Here is an 11,683-nt window from a genome sequence, read left to right as displayed (position 1 = left end):
CTGCAACCATGGGTTCATCGAGGGTTACATAGTAGATTCGATAGCTATGTGATACAATCATGAAATACTTATAGTGTTATCACATGTACAACTAGAGAACCCTTGTCCCTAATGTACATTTTACACTATGGACAGAGATTTCATGTACTACTATTTCGTTAGATCACATATGATATCAACACCCGTGGGTGAGCGGTGAATCCCCGGCTACAATGCACTGGCTCATACACATGTCGCAATTGCACCCAACCTCTCCCCGTGCAACCCTTGTGGAGTCGGTAAACGAGCCAAAACACAATCCTAGTATGTAGAGCATCAATGTTGTTCTGGGTCATAAGGACTAATGATGTACAATCACAACCAGAGACTTTTCCTCTTGATGAATGATAACCACTTGGAAAGTCTGATGTAGGGTTATTCGGTACAATCATCATATGATTACCTATCTGCATGATTGGACATCTCTATGTCCTTACCATGAAATACGGTACACAACATCACATATGCTAGTCTCAAATTCAATCGGTCTTATCCTTATTTTAGACAACTGAATCGACTACGAACGAATTTAGAATTTATAATGTTTACGAATGAGTTTCAAGATCGAATTACGATTCATTCGTATTAAAGATAATCAAGGACTTTATCTATGTCGATGCATGGGTATACAGATAAAGTGAAATGAAACCATGAAACGTAACTTATATTAAAATAAAAATTGTTAATTACAACTGAGTCGATAAATTTCTTAGCCAGCCGTTGACTTATAGGACATCTACTATAACAATCGATCCCACAAACTCGAGTTGAGGGAGATTAGTGAGCCGACAAAGTTTTAAAGTCTAACATTATTTGATAACTATGGTACAACTTACTTAATAAGGTTGTATTTGAATGATTTGAGTTGATATATTTCAAAATATCCGACTTGTTTGGATTGAAAAAATTCATGAAAATTTCAAATCAACTATATATTAAATTAACATTTTCGAAAGCTATCCCTTAATCTAGTAGCAAGAGTAAGACTCAAGATCCAAAAAATATTGAGATATATTCTCTCTTTTGTGTCGTTTGTTTAGATAGAAATTATTCGAATTCTGACTTGTGTGAGTTGTTTAAACGAGGAAATCACATGAGATTCTTGGGTTTTATTCCAATGTCAATGTTTTCTCAAATTCTTGTCTGGGTTTTAGTTTGTTCTTTTGTAGTTATGATTGCTCAATTCCTTTGTGTCCTTTACATAAGGGTTAAATTATTTACCTTGTACCACAACATGATTTGTCGTCTATTTGATCATAATCAACTTAAACATATCAATCCGTGTCCGTATTAATTTAGCTTCTTTGAGCAATATTCTATTAGTTGAAATGTATAATTTCTTTCTTTTCGAAATACAGGTTTCTTGTGTCAAAATAATAATTAGGGAAAAAATTTAAATTAAATATTTTCAAAAATTGCTCTTACCGCGATAAATGGACTTTATTTTTCACATTTAGCCTTTTTTTCACTAGAGTCCTAACATGATTCACTAGGAAATTTTATTCTAAAAATTTAGCTTTCGTTACAGTTGTTTCTCTTGTTCCACATCCTCCATTGGATACCATAGCATCCTTAAACTTATCCAAATTTTCACAGCTGGCCAAACAGTATATTTCAAACAAGAACAAAAATCTTATATTTTTCAAAATTAAGTTAAGCCCAAAAAAACTAAAAAATTGGGAAACTATTTCCCAACTTCCTCAAAATACACTCTATTTTCAAAAAAATTCCAATATAATCTTGAAGCACAAGAAATAGTTATCAAGTTATTAATTTATTGATATATTTTAACTTAAATAATCATATATGGATATGAAAAATACACAGTGTCTTCATTTGAGGGAGCCACCTTAAAATAATATTTTCGATGAATAAAAGTTAACCTAAAAACCCCATTGAAATTTTAAGGTTATAAAAACTATTATTAACCAAATAAATTAATAAACCCAAATAAATTAATAAACCAAAACATACTAAAAAAAGAAAAAAAGAAAACAAGTGGCCGAAGCCATGTAACGCCAAGCAAAAATCAACGATATTAACGTTCATTTACCATCTAAACGACATAAAACGAATCTTGCAATTGCCGAATACCAAAGATTCACCATCCTATAAATCGATACACTCCTCCATCAATCAGAGTAAAATTTATCACATTCTTGCAGAAGAAATTTAGTTTAAAAAAAAAGGGTGGGAATGGAGTTCACTTGCGAGGAATTCAAGGTCGGGAAATGTGAGGGTGAAAAGCTGGTGGATGGTGAAACGATGCCACTGGTGTTGCAGCCTCCGGAGGGCGGCAAGAACGATGTAGAATCGTTGCTCGTGGCGTTGAAAGACAACAAGGAATGGTTTGAGCAGATGATAATCAAGAACAGCGCTGTTCTTTTGAGGGGATTTGATGTGAATAGCGCAGTGGAGTTCAATGATATTGTTGAGGTCTGCGGGTGGGACGATATTCGGTACGTAGGGCCGGCGCCCAGGACGCATATTTACAAGAGGGTTTGGACAGCCAATGAAGGACCTCTGTCGGAGTTCATATACTACCATCATGAAATGGTCTTGGTAAGTATCAGAGTGGAGTCGATAGTAATGTTTTGTGTACTAATCACGGATTTTTGAACAAAAAAACAATCGTAAGCCTACAAAAAAATTTCCATTCTGTCCCTATTCATGACAAGAAAAAGGTGGGACAATGTAATAGTGTCATTGCCTTGTGTGGACAGATAAAGGAATTTCCAAAAATGGTGATTCTTTACTGCGAAATACCTCCACCAGAAGGTGGGGAGACGCCTTTTGTGCCTAGTTTTCGAGTCGCAGAGCGTGCGTTGGAGGAGTTTCCAGCAGAGGTGGAGGAATTGGAGAAGAAAGGGCTGAGGTATACTTTCACCGCTCTTAGCAAGGACGATACTTCCTCCATGAGAGGTCGCGGTTGGGAAGATGCTTTCGGAACCTCCGATCGTGTGGAAGCAGAGAAAAGGTATGTAACAATATTTCTCTCTCTATACTTTTCCACCCGCTCTAGGGTGAATGCCTGAGCATGTTTGAAATAAGGGCCCAAGCCACAAAACTGGCTTGACCGATTTGACCTCAAACCGATTCTTAACCGTTCGACTCGCTTACAAGCTTGCCCACTCATTCACACTATCCTAACCGCAAATGCAATGCAGGGCAAAGGCACTAGGAATGGATATGGAATGGCTACCTAATGGTGGGGTGAAGACCATACTAGGCCCAAGAAATTTGACAAGAGTGTTCGACGGACGAAAAGGGAGACGAATGTGGTTTAACACGTTGGTTGGCATGTACGGGAAAGAGCTGAGCTCGGCTACGATGGCTGACGGAACCGAGATCCCGGAGAAATTCGTGAAGAGATGCGAGGAGATCATCGAAGAGGAAAGTATCCAATTCAAGTGGAAGAAAGGTGATGTGCTGTTTTTAGATAACTATGCGTTGCTCCATGGCAGGAGGCCTAGTCTTCCACCTAGAAAGGTTTTGGTTGCTACTTGCACTTGATGACAAATTATGCTAATTAGTCGGTGTGCTTAATAAGCTACGTAAGCAAGTTCTTCGCATGGATTGGATTATACGATCCATTGCTGAATAAATGGATATTATTATTACGAAATGTTGTTTTCTGAACTTAAATTAGAACTAAATTTTCGAGCTTTACTTGAATCTAAAACAGTTCATTTCTCGTACATTCAGCCAACTGGAATTGACTAAATAATTTGACAACTCAGAAATTATATTAAATTGACTTTGAGGGATGAAGAAAATTGAAAGATAACACAAAAACTCAGAAACAAAAGATCTTATGTTTTATTTCACCCACAGACCCCAACAAAATTTGAACCAAATACAAGTTCCAGAATAAAAAATCTGCCACCAGTGAAGTAATTGGTTGTCCATAAGAAAAAGAAATAGCGATACGTCAACGTGTAAAACTACCATCAACCTCATACGCAATCAGGATTTTTTTAATTAAAAAAATACAGTCTAAACAAAATAAGAACGATATATTTCAAATCCTTAGTTTATTTTAAGAAATTCAGGACATTTGATTTTATTGACATTAAGCTTCATATGAGTCAAAACTGCGAACAAATCTGTCTGTCAATCCAAACCCAAGAAATAAACCAGAGATAGGCGGACATTACAAGAAAGTCCTAAATCAATCCTCGCCCCAGTACGGACAAGATTGGCATTGGCTTTCACTAGACAGTTAATTGCAAGAAAACTGTAGTTTATTGACCTTAAGTGACATAACACTACACACCTCGACCACGGCCCCTATTAGGATAGCCGTATCCACCATAACCTCTTCCATGGTAAGAGCCACGGAATTGGCTGCCACCACCACGACCAGGGCCACGGCCTCGACGTCCACCCTGATATCTTGAAAATTCTCCAAACGTCTGCATCGGTGGCAATACATCAGGATGTCTTATGGGCTAACTCAATGAGATATATAGTAAAAGACACATACCTCTGTATCTAACTTCATTTGTTCAGAATACCTAGTTCTTCCATGATTAGGGTCATAGGCAAGGGTGTCGCAAGAAAGGGTGTCGAAAAAATCATCCTTGTTATAAACAGGCTGCAAGAGGAAACATACGGAACTTCAACATGAAAGGGAAGTTCCAAATAGAACAACAAATTATGGAAGGAATTAAACAATCACCTTGGCCTCAATTTTTGGAAAGTCAGCATCATCCTCTTCCTGTAAATCATCATCATAACTGTCGCTTATGTTGCCTTCCTTGTCCTTTGATTGGGATTTATTACTTTTTCCCAGATAACCCCAAACTTTGTCCTTTTCGAATTTCTCATTCATCGCCATAAAATCAAAATCTTCGGTGAACTTTGTCACAGGACGTGAAGTCTGCAGAGGAAATTACACTCCATAGTCAGGTTAGAAAGAATGTACTTAAAATTCCATGAGACAGCTTGCCACAAAATTTTAATTGAATTTTATTATTCAATGAAATTTTCTTGATCAAGTCACCGGACAGTTCATGTTTGACATAAAGTCGTCTGAAAACTAATCTCACCCACAACTGTATGATTCTAAAACCAGAAGAATGGGTATGGGTAAGGGTGTTCAGTTTGCTTTCTCACTATTTTTGGTTGTGTCGATGTCAAATTGTAACAAAGTGGTTTAGTACAATGAATGTCTCATAAGAGATGAGAGATAAAACAGAAAATTATATTCAGAAATAGCGATAAAAAGGAAAAGAGTGGTCGTTTAGGAATTGCACTTCAGAATAATGATTTAACGGTAAAACAAATTAGGTTCCAAAAGGAGTAAGATGAAAATCATTTAAAATCCAAAGATCAGATTCTCAACAGAATCATGTTCTGAAATAAGTACTCTTTTGAAAACATAAAAAAGATACATATGCCTAGGCAACAAGATTCCCCACAATGGTTACTCCGGCATCACACTGCCACAATCCAATGAAGGAACTATACTCCAGTTATAGACGATTAGACATTGATACAGAAGACAACCAATTCACTGATGAAAGCAATCAATTTTTTGGTAATAAACTTGCACATAATGATGGTACTTCCAAGCTGTTTCTAAATAATATCCTTCATTAATCTTATGGAAAATTCAGCAAAGAAACCTTGAAAAGGTATGCACCATCCAAGTCAGTACGGTGGTGCCAGTACTTCAACATAAAGGGCATTACTTAAAAAATAATGGCATGGTTCTGATACGAATAACAGGTAATGACTTAGCGGATTCTTAAGTGCACAAAGAAAATGGCATGTCAAATTAAATGTAAATGCTACAACCTAGTGAACCGTTGCCATCATATCGAGACACAACAATATATAATAGCAGTTATATAACAATAAAGTAGTTGTGAAAGATATATCAAAGGTCGATCTAGTTTCTATTTGATAAATAGTGTGAATACGTAATGATCCATGCAGAAATCCATGACCTTCATACATGTAATTCCTTACCCCATATCCTCTTCCTCCACGTCCTCTGTAATTGTTACGCATGAGATAAGTAGCTCCATTTGGCTAAAAAGGACAAGATAAATACACCATCAGTTCTCCAACTAACTAACAGAAAATTTGCAAAGTGTACCAAGAGCTGTAATGTCACATTGAAAAATAAGAAAGCAGAGAATACGAAGGAAACAGTTATTTAACACTTCAACCAAACAAATGGGACCTCAAAGAAGAGCATAGGTAAATATGATGGAACTTGGGACAAACAAAGCATTAAGTCAACTGCAACATTACGTTAGGCTTAAGTCAACTGCAATCTCATTCTCAAATATGATTATCCAAGAAACGAATAGCCCATAAAAGCTACATTATATTTCCATCAAGCTCAAACAGGTCATTCAATCACAAAATATTCACGGAAATATGTATTTTCAGGAAGGGATGCGTCTACGGCTTACAATCCATACCATTAATGTAAACAGATGAAGTCCCCAACATCAATAGAAAGAAAGCAATCAAGAGGGTCATTTTCATAAAATAACGAAGTAAAACACCTTATGACCACGTGCATTTGGAGGTAATGGTAATAGTGGTGGTTGAGAATCCTTTGCTACTGGATTTGATAATTCAGAAGATGGCCTTGGAGACACTTGAACTACTTCCACATCCTTCTGAACAGTTTGTAAAGGTTGATGTGACGCCGTAGTAGCTGGTCCTGATTGCAGCAGTTGCCCCGGGGTAACAAGTGATGGCATTCGCGTTTCAGAAAGAACAGAAACAGATGTACCAGCAATTGATGTTACAGGTTGAGATATGGCCAGCTGTTGCACGGATGTCAAATTAATTGTTGCACTAGGTTTGGTAGTAACTAAAGGTACACCTGCAGTTTCAGGAGCTGGAACAGACAGTGGAGCTAAAGATGATAAGGTAGAGCTTGGTGTTGAAGTAGAGATAGAGGATATGGAAGCTTTTCCTTGTAGTGGTTTCATGGTTGTGTCAGATGCAAGGGACATAGGCTGCAGAAGAGGAATATTGAAAGACGAAGTTGAGGCAGGAAAAGAGGAAGAGGTTAAACTAGTAGAAGTTACAGAACTGGGACCCAAAGAAGAATGATAATCTGGTAAAGGAGTAGAACCAGACAAGTTTGCTGGTGGCATGGCTAAAGATGAGTTAAAACCCGAAAATTGCATCTGTTGCATGGAAGGAGGAATTGACAATCCAGGAGGCGGTCGAAGCAATGATTGCTGAGGTAATTGAGGAAGCCCGCCAGGAGCGCCATAGAATCCTTGCCAATACATTGGCATAGGTGGGCCACTATTATTTCCATTCGGAGAAGGGGACCAAGAATTCAAGTTCGCCACAGGTTGATACAAAGGCATACCACTTTGGAAAGCTGATCCAGGTAGTCCCATTTGTGCAGAATGGGCACCAGGATCTGATGATGGCCCAATCAGAGGAGGCAAACTTGTGGGTGTGGATGTTGGATGAGAATAGTGAGACTGCACTAGCAAATAAACAAATCAAAATCACAGTCCACGGCATAATATTATTACTTCAGTCAGATTTTTCTTACTTGAATAATTGCAGGATCATTGTTTATGGGTGGTGTAGCTGGAACTGGTGGAGAGGATTTCACCTGTAAATCCTGAGGAAGGCAGTAGCCATGGTTGAAGTTTACAGTACTAAAAAACTATATGCAGATATACAACACCTAGATACAAACCAAAAGTAAAAAAAGCAAATTAATCATGCTTTTAACTTTTAACAACAAAACCGATTATAAGTGTTACGGTTAAAATTGTCGAGTGTAACAAAGCCTATGAAACCGTTACAGTGAAGAGGTATGCATAATAGCCAGATTGCGATGCGGCTCTTGTCAATACCATGTGTGCAATACAATCCACTACAGCTTGCACAACTCCCACTTCCATATCCCGCAGAAGAATAGGATAAAAGCAGAAGAGTACATAATTACTTGCTAGGTACATTAGCACAGGCCCAACCAAAACTAATTGACTGGTCGGGCTTAAATATATTTTTATCAGAGTTCTAAAAAGCGACAGGCGGGCGGCTGGCTATTTTTTTAAAATTAATTTTTTTAACCTTCAGTAACATTATATATTAATATCTTTAAATTATTTATTTTATTTTATTATATTAAATCATTATTTAATATAGGTGGAGATGGAGAGAACATGATTAATAAAAAAATAAGATGAAGTTTTTTTATTTTAGGATATTAAATCATTGTTTAAATAGCACATGATCCTCCTCTTCTTCAGATGCAAAATCATCCCCATGAAATTTCTCAATCTATATCGCAAACGAAGATGAAATTTGATGTGTTAGTGCAAGCTAACAAATCACATTTCTTGTTAGACTTCGTTTACGGCCTATAAAAAATTACCTTTCATTTGTTTAATTGAATTTTTAATTTACATTAAAATGTAACAATTCAAGACAAGCAACAAACCCCATACATTTCCAATAAATACCTTAATATCGGTTCCTCTGAACAGTATGTATTCGTAAATTTTATCGCTGGGAGGAACTTGCGGACCATCCTTTTTTCGTCCTTCTGTTCCAAATGATCTCACTGCCACATGATAATTGTAAAGCAATAGTTAGTTTTCAACCATGATTAACAGTGGTCACAATCCAAAACCAATCATTATAATCATTAGACGCTTTAAACATATCAGTCATCAAATCAAATAACAAGCATCAAATAAGAGTATGCATAATTAACAGTGCTCACAATCCAAAACCAATCAGTATGATAATTAGATGCTTTAAACAGTAATCAAATCAAATAATTAGTAACAAATAAGAGTATGCGTTATGAAACTTCAGATTATTGTTTTGGACCACCATGACTAACAAAATGTAGTGTGAACTTAACACATTGAAATTCACCGAATCATAAAAATTTCAACAGATCACAAGGAATGCGAAACCCATTTTAGGCTCAAATTTCTTTTTTCCCAACAAATCTTCAATCAACAGAATAAAATATCTGCCACCCTGCCACATCTATTTAACTAACATACTGACAAAATATAATAGAGTTCAAATTCTTTTCGACAGCGTTTCAAATCATTAGTACAATCCATTCATGATTGGAAAAAAAAAAAAAAAAACCCCACTTTGATTTTAGCATATTTTCTTAACCCGAACAAAGCATTCAAATCCTCAATTATTCAGTTCATTTCAAATCCATTTATCAAATAAAATGCTTCAACCCGAATGTCAACTTAGCAAAAGAAATCAATAGCTAAACTGAATTAAACTAAATGCCAATCAAATGCTCAAACAAAAAAAGACCAACATAATTGCATAAGGAATGCATAAAACAATTTTCTTTTCAAGATTCTTTTTCTAGGAAACCAAATTATCAATAAATAATTCAAAATGTAAAATATTATAGACACACTTCCGATACACCTATTCAAACTGAAAGGAGACGACCCTATCATAATATCTGCTATCAAATATTGCAAATGCTAGAAAAACATATTACATCCAATTCACATAAGGTATCAAAAAGACCTTTTGCTTCGACGTACATAAAAAATTCATCCTTTATAATTTTATGCAGCCAGAAAATATCAATAAGAAAAATACTACAATATAAAAAGTAACAAAAACGCCACAAGAAAAGGAAAACGATAAATTTAAGTTCTGCCAAATGAAAAATTATGAACCGACACATTACAGAAATTCTACCATTCAGCAAGACAAAAGTTTAAACAACACAATGAACAGCACAATTACTGAAAGCAACGGATGAAACAAATTAAAAAGCCCATTAATTCTGGAAAAAATTATACATGAAACAAAACACAAATAATCATAAAATAATAATAAAAATAAGTCTACTAACACTAATTTTCTCACCGTTGCGCAACCCGATGCTGGATTCTTCGGTGTTAATACTGTACAATACACCTTCATACCTAATTTCACTTTTCGAGGTCAAACTTATCAAGCTGCCAACATACGAGTCCGCCGAGGCTCCGCCGCCACCAGATCTACTACTCGACGCCGCCGTTGAACTCTCGGCCGCCATCTTCTACTTTTTCTGTCAATTACCGAATACAAACCTACCGGTTAAAACTGTATCTGGGACGGAATGAGAAGAGTGAAGAATTACTCTGATGGATAATATTAGGGTTCCCGTTCTCCAATAGTGTAACAAATTTTTATTTACTCTTATGTTTTATTTTAAAATTTTTATTTAAATTTTAATAATATAGATTTAGCTACATTAAAAAAAATGAATTATTAAGTCGATAAACTTTCTTTTTTATTATGAGTCTGATTGTGTTTCCTTGGTCGAAGTCCAATAATTTATCCAAGTTTATAGAGTATTAACGTTTGGTCAATGATCAAAAGTTTGATTTTTTATGATAACAACTTTTCAGACGAACTTGTCACATGAGACTTGTCCAATATGATTTAGTTGTCAGTGCTGCTGTAATAATCGACTAAAATATGATAATTAAATATTTATAATATACCAAGTGAGAGATAGATTGACAATAAAATTATATTATTGGAAATATTTTGTAGGTAAAATGATAAGGCAAAATAAATATAAAATAAAATAAGTTAGTTGTTGGATTAAGTGTGTATGAGTGAGAGTAGCACTAGAATAAGTGACCTCTTAAGAAGTTCTCGTGCGTCAAGCTGCTGATGTTATGTCGCTTGATCTAATTGGCTATGTTGGCTGTAAAAAAATGATATCAGATCTAAATGAGTAATATTGTCTCTGTTAGGAACATGACTGTTGGTAGGTAAAATGTAAGACTGATCTCTAAGCGAAATGAGATAGCACTAGCAGATTGATACGTGCCTCCCGAACTCATGAACCTAACAATCCGACCCATTAGCACACAAGTAGATGCAATCTGTCCTGCCACGAGTATAAGGAAATAAAGTTGCGCTTTGGCTAACAACTATAGCTTTTGGCCTAGTGGTAAGCTTTTTTCATAGGTTCAAGTATCTCAAGAAGCATATTTCTATAGGTAACGTGTAAAGGCCCGTATTTCGTATTCATAATTTTGCGGAATTATTAAAAATTTTCTAAATAAATAAATAACTTGCCCAATTTATAAAATAAACATGTAAATAATTTTAACTTTAAAATAACAGCGGAAGCAAATATTGTTTTCAAACAACAATTTAAAAATAATCCAACGTATTAAAACTGAGTTTGAATAATAAAATGTGCATAAATTAAAACATGAGGTCCTCGGGTTTACTACTGCTGCCACAAGATCGCTCACTAGTCTACGCCCTCCGTCTCGACCTCATCAGTACCTACAACAATCAAGTCTAGTGAGTCTAAAGACTCAACATGTATATATCGTGAATAACAAGTAAATATATCATAAAATCGCATGCAACGTAAAAATATAGTATCGTAAAGCGCATGGTGAAAATCGTATCATGAATAATTATAACTACGTGCATATCTGAAAATCATACGTAAAAGCTTTGCTCAATAGAGCTCTGTCATGTCATATCATAATTTTCTGGTAGAGATAATGTTTCTAAGCAAGTGGCCCATAACATAACGTAAGCGCCTGATCAGACTAAACCACAGTATACTGGGCGGTAGAGATCAATCACAGCCCTTGGACTGGATGTCCGTACCCATACATAATCATAA

General features: G+C 35.7%; 2 protein-coding genes across 2 annotated transcripts; one reads left to right on the top strand and one right to left on the bottom strand.

Moving 5' to 3' along the window:
- Positions 1-2,162: 2,162 nt before the first annotated feature.
- Positions 2,163-3,737, top strand: LOC140963749 (clavaminate synthase-like protein At3g21360). Its single transcript, XM_073423135.1, has 3 exons — positions 2,163-2,601; positions 2,763-3,016; positions 3,207-3,737. Exons 1-3 carry the CDS (start codon positions 2,236-2,238, stop codon positions 3,550-3,552), a joined length of 966 nt encoding a protein of 321 aa, XP_073279236.1. The 5' UTR covers positions 2,163-2,235; the 3' UTR covers positions 3,553-3,737.
- A 319-nt stretch (positions 3,738-4,056) lies between these two features.
- Positions 4,057-10,201, bottom strand: LOC140963747 (protein decapping 5-like). The gene is made up of 8 exons (XM_073423130.1): positions 9,907-10,201; positions 8,505-8,605; positions 7,583-7,654; positions 6,564-7,508; positions 6,016-6,078; positions 4,721-4,921; positions 4,526-4,636; positions 4,057-4,454 (listed from the first exon to the last, which is right to left on the bottom strand). The coding sequence occupies exons 1-8, from the start codon at positions 10,076-10,078 to the stop codon at positions 4,308-4,310; spliced, it is 1,812 nt and encodes a 603-aa protein (XP_073279231.1). The 5' UTR covers positions 10,079-10,201; the 3' UTR covers positions 4,057-4,307.
- Positions 10,202-11,683: the final 1,482 nt, after the last annotated feature.

Source organism: Primulina huaijiensis, chromosome 18 (genome assembly GCF_012295235.1).
Source record: "Primulina huaijiensis isolate GDHJ02 chromosome 18, ASM1229523v2, whole genome shotgun sequence".
NCBI lineage: Eukaryota > Viridiplantae > Streptophyta > Magnoliopsida > Lamiales > Gesneriaceae > Primulina > Primulina huaijiensis.
This window is presented reverse-complemented; position numbering and strand designations above follow the sequence as displayed.